Source organism: Eucalyptus grandis, chromosome 4, assembly GCF_016545825.1.
Source record: "Eucalyptus grandis isolate ANBG69807.140 chromosome 4, ASM1654582v1, whole genome shotgun sequence".
In the NCBI taxonomy this organism is placed as follows: Eukaryota; Viridiplantae; Streptophyta; class Magnoliopsida; order Myrtales; family Myrtaceae; genus Eucalyptus; species Eucalyptus grandis.
Genome location: NC_052615.1, coordinates 28,724,746 through 28,739,891, shown reverse-complemented (window position 1 = coordinate 28,739,891; position 15,146 = coordinate 28,724,746). Strand labels below are relative to the sequence as shown.

At 38.2% G+C, this 15,146-nt stretch overlaps 1 protein-coding gene across 4 annotated transcripts; it reads left to right on the top strand.

Annotated features, from left to right (window-relative positions):
* The first annotated feature begins 4,810 nt into the window (after positions 1-4,810).
* LOC104441667 (calcineurin B-like protein 7) lies at positions 4,811-9,294 on the top strand. 4 transcript variants are annotated; one of them, XM_010054849.3, is made up of 10 exons: positions 4,820-5,075; positions 6,258-6,309; positions 6,403-6,513; positions 6,936-7,018; positions 7,151-7,210; positions 7,557-7,665; positions 7,814-7,866; positions 8,405-8,485; positions 8,576-8,688; positions 8,850-9,294. In XM_010054849.3, exons 3-10 carry the CDS (start codon positions 6,423-6,425, stop codon positions 8,902-8,904), a joined length of 645 nt encoding a protein of 214 aa, XP_010053151.1. In that variant the 5' UTR covers positions 4,820-5,075; positions 6,258-6,309; positions 6,403-6,422; the 3' UTR covers positions 8,905-9,294. The 4 variants fall into 4 exon arrangements, 3 of the variants coding, with proteins under 3 accessions (XP_010053154.1, XP_010053151.1, XP_010053150.1); XM_010054848.3 differs by having other exon boundaries at positions 6,220-6,309; XR_005550535.1 differs by lacking the exon at positions 8,850-9,294 and having other exon boundaries at positions 4,811-5,075; positions 8,038-8,485; positions 8,576-8,644.
* Positions 9,295-15,146: the final 5,852 nt, after the last annotated feature.

Below are 15,146 nucleotides of genomic sequence, written 5' to 3'. Positions count from 1 at the left end.
TTATTAGGTCTAGACTTATTGGTAGCCCTACATCAATAATCTCCCCTCACACATCGAGCCTTGATCAAAGCCGCAACAACCCAAAACTCTCGCACTTATCGATAACTTGGGCTTTGATACTAATTGGTTAGGAGTAAACAACAGAAGCCCAACACCTTGCACCGAGGAGATCACCAAGAAGGAGCTTAAATCCGACCTTGTTAACATGTTCAGTTGAACCCACCTTCGCTCAAAAGCTTAACCCAATGAGTTATGAGTCAATTAGAATGTATACACATCAATTTTCTAATATGAGATTTCTCTAATACAACTCATTCATACGTGAGTCCTAACACGCAAAATAATTTTGTTCTAAAAAATTTCCTGTGACCAAATATGAATCGGAAACTACATCTTGATACACCCTCACAACAACACATTCTCTTTTCTACTCTTAATTGAAGAACTAATTGAAAAGTATAATAGCAAATACAGATTTGAGTAACAACCCTTAATAGAGACTAGTACGATTTGATTCCACAATTTATTTGTTCGAGGGTTTGATTGTGTCATAACTTTATTAGGTTTATTATCCGATGAATTGCGTTACTGATTTAGACACTGAAAAATAAACGACGGGTACTTGTCCTAAACCAAACCCATTTGGCATTGTTTGCGGTATGACGCTTCATGGCGCCATGACTACAATGGGCCTTTGGCCAAGTGATGTCTACCTCAACCTATCTTTGTTTTCTAAGTCAGCTTCTTTGAATACTAAAATAAGGTTCCGTTCGTTTCGCGGAAAATATCACGTTTTCGGAAAATATTTTTTAGGAAGTCATTTTCTTGGAAAATGACTATATTTTCCGGTGTTCGGCTAAAATCTAAATTTTGAGTGGAAAATATTTTCCACCATTCGTTAGCTAATTTAATTGTTTGGGAAAAATTATCAAAAAAATGAATTTTAATATTTTTAATTGACTAGAAAATTAGTTTTATTTTTATATTCTTTTAAAAATGAATTTTTAATTATTTGTATTTTTAAAAATCGAAATTTTTATTCTTTATTCTTTTTTTTTTCTTTTCCTTCCTCCTCCTTCCTCTACGCCGCCGCATGCTTGACGATGGTCGGTTGCTCGGTGACTCCGACCAAGATCTTTGTTGCGATTCAGCGAGCTCGAGGTTCGGCCAATCCAAGCGAGCTACGAGCTCACCGGATCTGGCAACGAAGCTCGGACTCGCTTGGATCGGGAGCCCGAGCTCCACCGCCAGATCTCGGTGAACCTCTGGCAAGCTCGAGGCTCGGCCGATCCCGGCTCGGATCCGGCGGCGAGCTCGGGCTCACTTGGATCAAGAGCCTAAGCTCGCCCAGATCCGGCGAACCTCGGGCGAGGCCCTTGCTTCGCCCCCGGCAAGGCCTAAGGTCGCGGGGCTTGGGTGAGCTCGGCTTCACCAAATCATGCTAGGCGGAGCCTCACCGGCCTAGGCAAGGCTCGAGTTGGCTCGCGGCCGATCGTCGCCGTGGCCAGCGACCAACCAAGGCTAAGGAAGAAGATGAAAAGGAAAGAAAGAAAAGAAAAAAAGAAAAGGAAAAAAAATTAAAAACTAGATTTAAAAAAAAAAGCATAAAAATAAAATGAAAATGTGTTTGGTGAAAAGAAGTAAGGTAGAAGAAGTTATAGAAAATGTGTTCCACTTTTGAAAAGTAGAACACATTTTCCTCACTTTAAAGATTGTTTGGAGCATTTTTCTTGACTAATTCATTTTAGGTGAAATGAACATTGAAAAATCGAAAAACGTTTTCCTAGAAGTATTTTCCGTGAAACGAATGGAGCCTAACTTTACTTTTTTTTCTAGTCAATCTAGTCAAAGATAAATCATCGACCTAAGAAATAGAGACATGCGAGGGGTGCATTAATCTCTTCAAGAGCATAAATGATTTTTGAAATAATCGTTGGAAAAATAATATATAAATAGCGTGTATTCCTTTAAGTGAAAGAATACTTTTGTGAAATAGCTTTTATGGCCTTTTACGTGCTCGAAACGCTGAAAATGATCAATTGACAGAAAAACATTTACAGTTAATAAAAATATGCATGCTTAAAAATAGGAAAATAAATTTCCTAATCTGAAAATGAGAAAATATTTTCCTAGAGGATAATTTCTGAAACACCCACCTCATAATGAGGAAAAATTTGGCAATTGAAGTTAAAAAAGAAATTAAGGGATCCTTCTCAACAGCTCCCTGAAAAAGTGAAAATCAAAGTGGCATGATGAGGCTATTGTCACAGGATGGGGAGACCAATGAGATGATTCAAGAGCTACTTCCAAAATCCTTAATCCTAAGTATAATAATAATAATATTATGCTCTCGTCAATGACGTGCGAATCCAACTCGCCTAGTTGATAATGGAGGTCGGATCAAGTTAGGTCGGCGGGACGAGAGACGGACGCTGTCAATTTGGTATTGACCCGTGCGGATATCGACAATCTTACCAAACCACGTTCGCTCGCATGAGCGATCAGTTCTAGCTTCTGTACCTTTGACTTTGAACTGCCAAGAGCGAAGTCAACAATACATCGTCTCTTTCGGTCCTATATCCTCTCCACCACGATCGAACTAGAACGAAACGTGGCCCTCAAGTTGTACTCCAGACTTTTCGAAATACTAATAGTATCAACATGAACACAATCATAAGTCGATTAAGGCCTTATTTGGTAATCGGACATATAATGACTTTCAGTTATTATGTTCCTTAAAACAAAAACAAAAAAATAGCGTTTTTCGTTCATAGTAACAAATGTTCCCAAAAATAGATTTGGAACAAAATTAAGAAAAAAAAAGTTACTTCTTTTTTCTCATAAACAACTCAATAATCAGGTAATTTCCTTCTTCTTTTTTCTTCTTCTTCTTATTCAGGCTCGGCCTCATCGGGGGTTGTCAAGGCTCCCCCGAGGCCGACGAGGTCACTGGCTAGAGGAAGAAGAAGAAGAAAATGAAAAAAGAAAAAGAGAAAAATGTAATAAAATCAGTAAAAAAAATTAAAAGAAATTTTAGGTCACAAAAAATATTTAGAGTTGCACCAAGCACATTTTTATTTCAGGAATAAAAGTTTTGTGTAGTTACTAAACACCTTTAAATACTCAGAAATTCGTCCATAGAACATAATAAAAAAAAAAAACTTTTCAAAAGAGAAATTGTTTCTAAGAACATAATGGTTACCAAATACACCCTAAACGATTCGAAAACTTGAAAAATTACAAGATCAAGTATCCGACCCAAAAGGAGCCAAACTTTTTGAAAATATGAATGTGTACTTGTTTGAAAAATGTGGCATGCTCCTATTTTCGGTGGTACGAGAAAGAGGTAACTATAAGGAAGGTTTTATTATCGATAAACTAAAGGTTTGAAATGTAGAGAATATACTTAGGTATCTGTGACTTTAGGGGCGTGCAACGACGTCATGTGCTGCTAAAGTGCTTTGCTCTTTCGGTGCTTTGTCAACTTAAAAAGGTTGATCCATTTATTCTGAATATTTGGGACCGCACTGTATATAATATTACAAAGCATTCCATATTAACGTCCTTAACAAGTCTCACTTGGAATTCTAACTCGTAAAATTGTCGATTGGGGTCGTACAATAGCTCATAAAATTAATTGAAACATGTGATATGAGATCTTGATACTAGTTCAACCTTCTTCTTCTTTTTGCAAAATTATTAATGAAACGGGATATCATTAGATTATTAGCTAAAAAAGGCATGAATTGAAGAATATTAAGTAGAGAGAATCTTCCAATAAGATATAATTTTTCAACCATTCGAAATTCAAGAGCTAATTAGTTTCTTTTTATTAATTAGCAACACGATGAGTGAATTTCACCCTTATCAAGACTGAAAATTTTCAATTTATAATCAAGGGCATGATCCCAGAGACCCGTTCCTGCAAATGACATTAGTGCCCCTTCTTTTAGTACGCATTTTTCTATTTATCATTATTATATTATCTATTAAGATAGGGGTAATCAATTTTAACGTAAGTAAATTTCAAAATAGAATTTGGAACCCAACTATCAAGGTTGGTTCCTTATTTTTGAAAACAAGAACCTATCTTGTGACTTTGGAACTGGTTTAGAAACGAACCCGTTGGTTGTAGGGTAGTTCTAGGGTCAATTGGGAAGCGGCGAGGCTTTTTTTTTATTTTTTTTGTTTTTTATGGTATCATTATTATGAGCACAATGTACACATGTCAAACATGAACACAATTCCTTCTGCTCCAAGAAAACATGTCAAATACATTCAATTTCAACAAATATTTTATGTTCTAAAAAGAAAAAAAGAAAGTAACCAAACCTAAAACGGTTCTCTCTCATAAATTACGGTTTCCGAGTAGAATCGGCTGATTGGTTAAAGCATAGATGCAAGAACCAAATTTAGTCAATACTAGTTCCCAGTTATCAGACTAGGAACCGTCTCAATTCTCGAATTGAATCGGCTTGGCTTCTCGTCGCATATTTCATCGTGTTCTCTTTCGCTCGATCGAGGCACGCGAACCGAGGGGTTCGATTATTTAGAGGTTTAAGAGATGGCCGTCCGCCGTGGTCCTGTTATTTTCAATGCCGTTTACCGTCATTTTCATGGCGTGCGATGCATGTTTTCCAAGGTGTAATTATTTGTCCCGGCTGTCTCGCTCCATAGATGACTCTTCACCTTAGCATGCCATGTCGGAAAGGGGTGGGCCCATGTAGCGGTCGGTGACGACAGTGACGGAGCGGCAGATATGCAGATTCATTGGATATCCATCTCACCCCCACCGTGCATGTGATCTCATCATATGCCAGTTCACGCCCGGCTTTTCCACAGAGCGAAAACAAAGTAGGAGACAACTTTTTAAAATAGTTAGGCGCAGAACTGGGGGCGTTGAATTTCGCAGGTCGTGTTGTTTATAAAGAAATTTGCAGGACCCGGAAAGCGATGCGACCCAGCAATCCAACTGCCATTCAATTCCAGCAGCTCAGCGCACGGCCGAGGCGGAGGAGGAGGAGAAGAAGAAGGAGAAGGAGAGAGAGACGGAGGCGGGAGAGCTTCGTGCGCAGGTGATCGCTGCTGCTAACCCAGGATCGATTTTCTCATGCTGCTATCACGAAAAAACAGTCTTGGCGGTGTTTGTTTGTATCTGCTCCAATCTGTTGCTTCTCCCCACCCTTTTTTTTGCTCCTCCTTTTTCTGGGTTTTTAAAGCATTCCCTTTTTGGGTTATGCATCGAGAGTATCGAACAAGTGAAAATGCGTTGGCTATTCGTCTCGAATGGGATGGGTCCTGCACCTTTTTGAGTTTGGTAATGAGCCCATAATCTCCGTTTCCTCTGTTAGTGTGCAGTTTCTGCTCATTGAATTTGACTTCTTTTTTTTGGTTTGTAAGTTGATGGTTTCTTCTATTTTGGGCCCTTCTACTACTGCAAGTGCTTTCGCAAATTGTAGGCGATCGACAGCACTTTTGTGCGGTGTCACACGTGAGAAAATAGAGGAATAGAGAGCCGGGACTGTATCGTATGCAGAGACGGAGAGGGACTTATAGCCACTAAGCTTTGGTATCAAAGTTCTATGTCCCACCTTTTCTTTGGCAGTTCAGCCAAAGTAGTAGTCTAAGACTTAAAATTGCCAGAGCTGATCGGACTTTTTGAAACTTACGAGATTTGATTGCTATAAGATGCTTTTGAAATTTTTTTTACAGATGAGGGATTCGGAGAAACTGTTAACTTTTTTGCAAATGGCGGCGTCATGTTGATGTATCACTAGCAATTGGCGTCACAGAGAGAGAGAGAGAGAGAGAGAGAGAGAATAATCTGATTCACACTTATTCAGCAGCAGCTATATATGTTTGCAAGTATCTCATTCTGTAAAGCATTTCAAATTTCAGTATAATTAGAATCATAACTGTCTTTTGACTTTGGAAGTACAATTAAGAGTGGCCCTGGCTACAGCAGCTTAGATAAGAGGTCCCAGACACTGTTGCTAATTAAATCAGATGCTATTTCTGAATCACTGGTCGCCAAGATCATGGTTTTCTCCCAGAGTGCTCTTACCATCCCTTGTATATTTACACAGTTGCAATGCCAAAGGATTTCTCCTTCAAGTTATTTAGTCCGTGTTTGTCATGATTTCGCACAAGCTCTGCCCCTATAGCAAGCTTGCTCATTTGAACTTTCTGAAACTTTATTTTCGAAATCAATTCCCTCAGGAATCATATTGAACTTTGTCCCCTTGAACTGGGATTAGGTTGAGTGAGACGTGAACTGGGCACAAGCTTAAAGCCTAGGAAGTATTGTCGGTGAGAGATGCTGTACCTCAAGACATGCATGCCTAAGTTCCTAGTCTATTACCATCAAAGTTTTCAAGTCCTCCTTTCTGCTGTTGTCAACAGGCACAACTCTACCTGAAGTTATGCAGTCACTCTTCGGCTGCTTTTGCGTGAGGAAAGGTCAACGAAAAGCTGGTTATGAGGATCCAATCATTCTTGCTTCAGAAACACCTTGTAAGTTAGAATTCAAATAGGTAACAGTTTTAGTCACTCCTTCCCCCTTTTAGGTGACACATAATATAAACAGGTTAGCAAGTCTAGACACCTTGCACTTTCGATGTAGCGTGGACGTCTTAAGTCTGATGAAATTAGTACACTGGTCTTATGGATGGATATTCAATTTGCAACTTTAATAGCTGTCTATGTATCTGTATCATGTTCATCTTGTTAGCAATTCTATTTATGCCCTCATCACACAACTGTAGTTTAGATGTTTTATGTACTGTCACCGGCAGTGACATGATACTGTTGCTCCATTTAGCTCATATAACTTGATGAACTGATCTACATTTTCAACAGCTTTTCTCTGGAGATATATATATTTTTTTTCCTGTGAAAGACGAGTCATAATCTCCACATTATGATCAATTTGGCAGTTACTGTGAATGAAGTGGAGGCTTTGTATGACCTTTTCAAGAAACTAAGCAGTTCCATAATTGATGATGGTCTTATTCACAAGGTATCCCCTTGCTAATCTAGACTATATCAAGAATTCATGCTTTGCTCTATAAGATAGAAGCACTCCCCTTTAACTTGGTTCCTAGTTCCTATACATCACAAAGACTTACTACCCGTCGATTTGCTTGAACAGGAAGAGTTTCAGTTTGCACTATTCAGGAACAGTAACAAGCAGAATCTTTTTGCAGATAGGGTGAGTGCATATGCTTGTCTTCTTCGTAATCTTTTTCTTTAGGAACCTACTTTCCATCTGTAAGTTCACTCTTCAGTGGATATATTTGTTTTGCTTCTTCTAGGCACATGACATCTGAAATCAAAGTGGAATTCCTTTCGGAATTTGTCAATCAATTGAAATTTCAGACTTATCATGCATAGATCTGCAGATAAGAATCCTGCGGCCTCTGTCATAATTAGCAGTATTTGGGCTTGTCACTATTAATAGCCACTGTACTTATTTTTTCTAGTCGCACACTTGTCTAAAATTTCAGCAAGCATGCCCATTTATTCTTTAATAACCTTGGCCCGAAACTGACCTGCAGATTTTTGATCTATTCGATGTGAAGCGTAACGGGGTGATAGAATTTGGAGAATTTGTCCGGTCATTAAGTGTCTTCCACCCAAATGCTCCTGAAGCAGACAAAATAGACTGTACGATCCGATTAAGAATCTCCCCTTCTTACTGATTTTTTTTTTAAATCTGGAAGCGAACTAGAGCATACAAGAATGCAATTTCTGTGACTCTTGTACTTCAAGATTGATAAGGATTTTCTCTGACTTGGATGACCTTTTCTTGCAGTTGCTTTTAGAATATACGATTTAAGGCAGACTGGTTACATTGAGCGAGAGGAGGTAAATACATGAGCAGTAATCTAATGCCTCTGCCTCTACAGTATCGCGAGTAGTTATGACAAGCTTCTTACTGTAAAACATGTAAAAGAATTATTTCTTTCGCTTTACAAGGTCTGTGTAATTTGGCTGTTTGGACACCTTTTCTCAGAAAAATCGGATTTTGCAATGTAGGAGTGGAAATCTTGTTTAAAAGGATATTACACTATCTCGAAAAATAAAGGTAAAGAAAAAAGGAGAATTTGCTGTTATGACCTGGAATATGATCTTACTTTTTGTTTTTCAACTGGTGTAATCTTCGAATCATAGGTACGAGCAAGTAATAGTAGTTGTTTGACCCAACATGCCAGTCATCCAACCATCTTTCGGCCACCCAAGTTAATTCTGCAGTAGCTTCTCTTACATGTATTGCATGATTGCGTCTTTGGTCAAGATCAACTGCAAACTGCTTCAGCTGGCCTGCTTTTCCTCTGACTGTCAAGTTCTGACATCTTGTTATTTAATTTTCCCAACACGCATTGGCTATATCCTAATGCAAAAGTTAAAGGAGATGGTACTGGCTCTTCTTGGTGAATCAGATCTGACACTTTCCAATGATGTCATAGACACGATTGTTTGTAAGGTATGGGACGAATCTGCACGATTCTGTTCTCAAATTATACGAAACAGTCATGTTCCGTTGTTCATGCTCTTCTTCGCCTTGTCTGGACAGACAATCACAGAGGCAGATACAAACAAAGACGGGAAGATTGATCAAGAAGAGTGGAGAGAGTTTGTGGCAAAGAATCCTTCCCTCGTGAAGAACATGACCCTTCCATATCTAAAGTGGGTACTTAATTCATGTATACCTGTAGATATTGCATGCCATAATCGCACTAAGTTCTTATTTGGTCATTATCTCCACGAACGACGTTGAATTGCATTGTTGAATAATGTGATCCGCAATCTCAAAGCTGCCATTTCTGATTACGGTTTCTACTTTTCAGGGAGATAACCTTAGTATTTCCAAGTTTTGTGATGCACAGTGAAGTTCAGGATTAAGCAGAAAGGTATTGGTGCAAGACTCCATTTCCAATTAAGTCCGATGATACCAAGGAGTGATCCGGTAGCATGAGCCATTAAACACCCTCGGTGCGCTGGGTGCAGTACAGAGATGGTTGAAAAATGTACAGAACTCTGGCTCTGCTGAGCACCAGGTGTCAGATAAATAATCGCGCAGCTAGAAATCTCACAGCTAATTTCTCCACCGGTGTTTTTTGATATATGACCAACTCAGATCGAATTAGATTGACATCCAAGTGAACACGGTCATTGAGAGTGATCCTACTTTGTTAATCTCTTCGCCGAGCTGGAACACAGGTGTTGAGTGAATGATCCCGTTACAATCGTGTTATTTGGGTGCATCATATCATGAAGAGATTGGTTGCGCGATGCTCACTGAACTTCAAGAAGGGTGACGAAATTTCTACATCTGTTCAAAAAGTGTTCCAGGTTATGGGGAACAATTTTTGATCAGGAAGACGCATTTGGTAAACATGTTTCGGAAATAAAAAATAACAGAAACACGTTTGGTAAATTTGTTTTTTTTTTTTGTTTCTTTTAATTTTTTAATATTTTTATTTTATTTTTCTTTATTTTTTATTTTTTTCTTCTTTGGGCCGGTCGCTGGCTTCGGCCATGGCCGGCGATCGATCGACGAGAGCCGGCGGCCTCGCCCGGCCACGGTGAGGCTTGCCGGCCCCGGTGAGGCCGAGCCTTGCTGTGGTTGGGCGAGCTTGAGCTCGTTGAGCCTCGCCTCGCGCCGACGAGGCTCAGCCTCGCCTTGGCTAGGCGAGCTCGGGCTCGCCCATATTCGGCGAGGCCGAGCCTCGCTAGGGGCCGACGATGCTCGGCCTCGCCGGGGGCCGGTGACCCTCCAGCGAGGTCGCCGGCCATGGCCAAGGCCAACGACCAGCCAAAGAAGAAAAGAAGAAGAAAAAAAAACTTTTTAGTCTTTCAATTCTTCAAAAAGTGTTTCTGAAGTTTCTTATTTTTATTCTAATTTTGTTCCCGGAACAAAAAAATAGATTTTAAACAAAAACACAAACAAACGCATTTTTTTTTTTTTTTTTTTTTTTTTTGTTCCTGTGAACAAAAAAATAGAAAATCTGTTCATGAACAACAAAAAGAAACACAAACATGCATGCCCTTCCTTTTTCTTGATTGTGCGAAATTTTTTTTTTTTTTATGGTAAAAGGTAAGAATAATTGTGCGGAATTTATCATCCATAGAGAACATTCTAAAATTTTAGTCCACATTCGGCACCAGCAAAGAATGCTTGGATGCAAATTATAAAACGAAACTAACATCAACACGAGCTTCTGCTTCGGATCTCAAAAAATCAATTCATTGCCATAGATCCTGCATAATGGTAAGTGATGTCACGCAAAGAATTAGACTGGTAGCAGACACTAGAATATTGCTATTGCATCGCACTAAAAGCAAGAGAAAATGACAAAAGAGAAGAGCGGTACTCATTTCTTGAAGTTCTTAGGTTGTGTTTGACGGTTACAATAACATTTGAGATAGGATAAGATTTATCATATCCTGTATTTGGTGCTTGCTTAGGATATGATAAAATCATATATAAGAGGGATATAAACCGAATGAAATTATTTCATAGGGAAAAAAAAGGGATAAAGATGAATAGAATTTTTAATGTACATAATAGAAAATTTATTTTTTCGAATAACAAACTTATTAAATTAAAAAAAGTTAAGTTATATTTTAATATAAATAATATTTGAATTCTAATATAAGAAATTTAAAATATTAAATTTTATTTTTATAATTTAATTTATTTATTTATTTATTTATTTATTTGACTAATTCTATCTTATAATATACATTCAATCGATAAATATAATATATATTTATATTCATTACATATTTTAGGTATTTTTGTATTTTAGGTATATTAGTACAGTTTCCTATTTAATGAAATTGTATTAAAGAATGATGAAGGGGAAAAATAATAAAGAAAATAATTAAAAAAGAGAGGAAAAATAAAATAAAAAACAAATAAAAAAATTAGGGAATAGTGTTGCGAGAGATTTCATCAGCTTCGTTTAATACCGTGATTTACTACACATTGGATAAGATATAGGAAAATCCAATGATTTCATATCATATCCTATACAATTATATCCTAGTTAGAAATCCAGATGACCAAGGGCCTGTTTGTTAATGTTATTTGTTTTTGTTTATGAACAAAATTTCTATTTTTTTGTTCTATGGAACAAAAAAAGAAGTAAAAACGCGTTTGTTTGCGTTTTGTTCAAAATCTATTTTTTTGTTTAAAACACATTTGGAAAAAAACAAGAAACAAGAAAAATGTGTTTCTTGTTTTTGGAACAATTTTTAAGAACAAATTTTCTCTCTCCTCTCTTTTTCTTCTCTTTTTCTTTTTTCTTCTTTTCTTTTTCTTTTTTCTTTGGCCAGGTGCCGGCCTTGGCCATGGCCGTCGAGAGTCGGTGACCTCGCCGGAGCGTCGCGCCCCCGGCGAGGCTAGGCCTCACCTTGGGCAAGCTTGGGCTCACCTAGATCCGGCGAGCCCGAGCTCACCTAGCCATCGGCGAGGCTCGCCGGCCTAGCGGTGGCCCGGTGAGGCCGAGCCTTGCGATGGTTGGGCGAGCTCGGGCTCGTCGGGCCACGGTGAGGCCGAGCCTCGCCGGCGCGGGGCAAGGCGGGCGAGGCCACCGGCCAAAAGAAGAAAAAAAGAAAAAAGAAAGAAAAGAAAGAAAATAAAAATAAAAATATTAAAAAATTAAAAGAAACAAAAAAAGAGCACAAATTTATCAAACGTGTTTTGTTCATTTTTTATTCTCGGAACAAGTTTACCAAACGCGTTTTTATTCAAAATTGTTCTTCGGAACATAAACATTTTTTTCTATTTCTGTTCCATGGAACAATTTTTAAACATAAATATTACCAAACGCGCCTCAAATGTCTTCTTGATAGAGCGAAACAGACTAGAAGGACCATAGTCAAAAGAACAATGCTTATCGGTTTTAGCACTTCAAGGCTAGCCGAGACACTGCCAACTGTGTAAAACTTGTAAAACCTAGAGAAGGTCCCTCCATTACTGAATAGATCAACAACATTGTCCCACACTCTCTGAAGAATGCTGAGGATAAGACCGAGAAAGAGCTTGGAAAATAGTCTGGCTATTGGCCACACAGTACATACTGTCGTGACAAAGACGAAACTGGTAACAGCAAAAACTGCTGAAGCCAAAAAAACCCCCTACCACCATTGCTGCAGCAGCCTTAATAGCTGTGATCATCCCAAAACCATGTAGGTCAGTGACCGAGAGATTCTGTGTTGAAGAAATAACTCATTCTGCTTGATATGGGAGATGCCACAGGATGAGGATATTCTGGTAACTTTCCCAGCCAAAACTATAGAAAATGTCATCAGCAAGAATGAAAAATCAGAGGGAGTCAGTCCCAAATATGCACAAAACTTTGGAAGCAAACAATAAACTGAATTACCATAGTTTGCCTCTCTATTTCATACTGCGGACCATTGTATTCCTCCAGACAAGATTAAAAGTTCAAGAATCATATTACACATTAAGTCAAAGTTCATAAATCATATCGAATAACTTAAAAGTTTAGAGACCATCTTTGAGTTATTCCTGTCCACAACTGAATTCCTCGACCAGAACTCGAGCGTTTGAGCCCCCGCCGAGACAGAATCGAAGCGGGTCACAACCCACTCGAGTATACAGGCGGCTTGGCATAAAAAGCCCTAGCCGACAGCAGGGTGTCAATACTGCTCGTGTTCTAGGGGCAAGAACTTCGATTCGCGGGGGCTGCTAGGCTACGGTTTCTAATGCATTACGCTCGAAAGGCCGCGACTTTAGCGCATTTTCGCGGATTTTATTAAAAGGGATGGGGACAAATTGTGAGCTTGAACGAGCTGAAGCGAATTGCCATGGATGATGGTGTCCGAGCTTAGGAAGAAGACATTGCCGAGAACTCCTCGGGTTTTATCCAAACCGAACCAAAGCTCAGCACGCTAGGGTGAGTATAGTTCCAGTGTAAAATCTAGAACCTGAGAATCAGATCGATGACTAGTGAGTTCAATTCTAGATTTCAAGATATGCATGGTCGGTTTTAAGATATGCATGGTCGGTTCCAAATCCAAATATTAAGAAACTTTTTTAACGGGTAGGTTTCGGGTTCTAAGTTGGTGAAACCTAGAACCTGTAATCTAGAACTTGAAGTAAATTTTTGTAATTTTCTTGGTCTATGTTTTCATATGATCTTGCGGTATTCCACGGTATTCGATGCTGAGTTTATAGTCTGGATCTATTAATTTGAGCTTTCATTTTATGTTTGAGACTTTTACTTTATTGATATTTCATATTTCTTGTGTGTCTAAATATAAATTACCGTCAGTGAATTATAACAGCAAGTTATGGTCATTAGCGATAATAATTCACTTGAATCATTTAATAAATAATGTTTGTGGAACTTAGGTAGAATCTAGAATCGACCCTGGAGCTATGATAAAGCAAGTTTTGGATTCCAAACTATATAAGGTAGATTCTAAATTTTAAAAAATGAGGAGCATGTTCTAACGAGTAGGTTTCGTGGTTTAGGTGGAATTTGTATAGAATCTAGAACCGCTCACCCCTATTGCAAACTGCAGCTAAAATGGGTTGGGTTGAAATGGCCCGTGAAGTGGTAGTAAAGGATCGGGTTTACTTATTTATTTATTTTTTATTTTTATTTTTTTGGGTTAGAAGGACCAAATTTGTTTGACTCATTTTTTATTTTAAGGGGTGATTGGTGTCTGTTGCGGTTCAATTCCAAAGTGAAATTGGGAATTGAGGAGCGGACCAGTTGGTCCTAGGACCGGGAATCGAATACCAGTTCTGATTCCGATCCAATGAAACCGGTCTCTTTTTACTTCATATTTTTATCCAGATATCTTATTGTCCAAAGAATGACAAAAAAATAAATTCAAAACTCGAGACAAATCTTTTGCTTTAATACATATATCTTATTATCTAATTACAGGCTTCTATTTCCTCAAGAACAATAATAAAAAAAATTATATAGTCTGGTTTCCCCTTGGAATTGGGAACTAGATCGTCCAGAGACTGGTTCTTCTTTTAGGAACAAGGAATCGAACTGACACTCTTGAGAAGCATATCAAACCAGCCAGTCCCGGTAGTTTTCGATTTGAGCAATCCATTTTGTACACCCCTAATTTATTTAATCGATTTTTTTTAATGTTTTACAAAGTTTTTATAGAAGTGGTTAACTCTTCTATCAAATTGCAAAAGAAAATTACTCTGAATCGTGATTATCATTAGAATCAAGTTTGAGACATTTGAAGTGAAACGGTACATATACATGCTAAATTTAAGTGGCACGTTTTCTTAAATTTCAAAAAGGGTGAGAGATGATCACGACTACTCTTTCGGAGTGTTTCCTTATACCCATTAGAATATATTCGAATCTAAAGTCGTGGAAATATGTTCACTCAAAATTAATCACAATCCATTATTGTAAACTAGACAAATCTGGTCAAAACTAACTCTATCAAGATGCTAGAGATCCAAAACCCATCGACCGCAATCAAGATACTCGCACTATTACTACAAGTGAGTTTGAACTTGAAATACAATTTTGAAAGCAGAAATCAAAGTGATGGGTGTATGTACATATATATCCATGTGAAGCCCAACGTAGGCAAAATAGTATTGTCCCCAAATATTACCTACAAATGGTTGACAAAATATGAATCGGAGACTAAATATTTGATATACCCCGCAACAATACATTCTATTTTCTTCTCTTAATTGAAGAACTAATTAGCAAAAGTATAATAGCAAATACATAATTGAGCAACGACCATCGGCAGGGACTACTTCAATTTGATTCAACAGTTAATTCACTCAAATTTGATTGTGTCAAAACTTATATTAGGTTTAGTATCCGACAGGCTGCATTGCCAATATTGACTCAGGAAAAAAGAGGCAGGTTCGACTTGTCCGAACCCAAACCCGTTAGGCGTTGTTCGCGGGTTGTCGCCCCATGGTGCCGTGACTACACTAGCCTTTGGCCAAGTGATGTCTACCTCAATCTTTGTTTTCTGCGTCAGCTTCTTTTAATACTAAACTGAGTTTTTTTTTTTTTGTTTTTTGTTTTTTTGTGTTAATCTAGTCAAAGATAGATCATCGACGTAAGAAATAGAGACTAGGGGTGATCAGCGGTCTAGGGTTGACG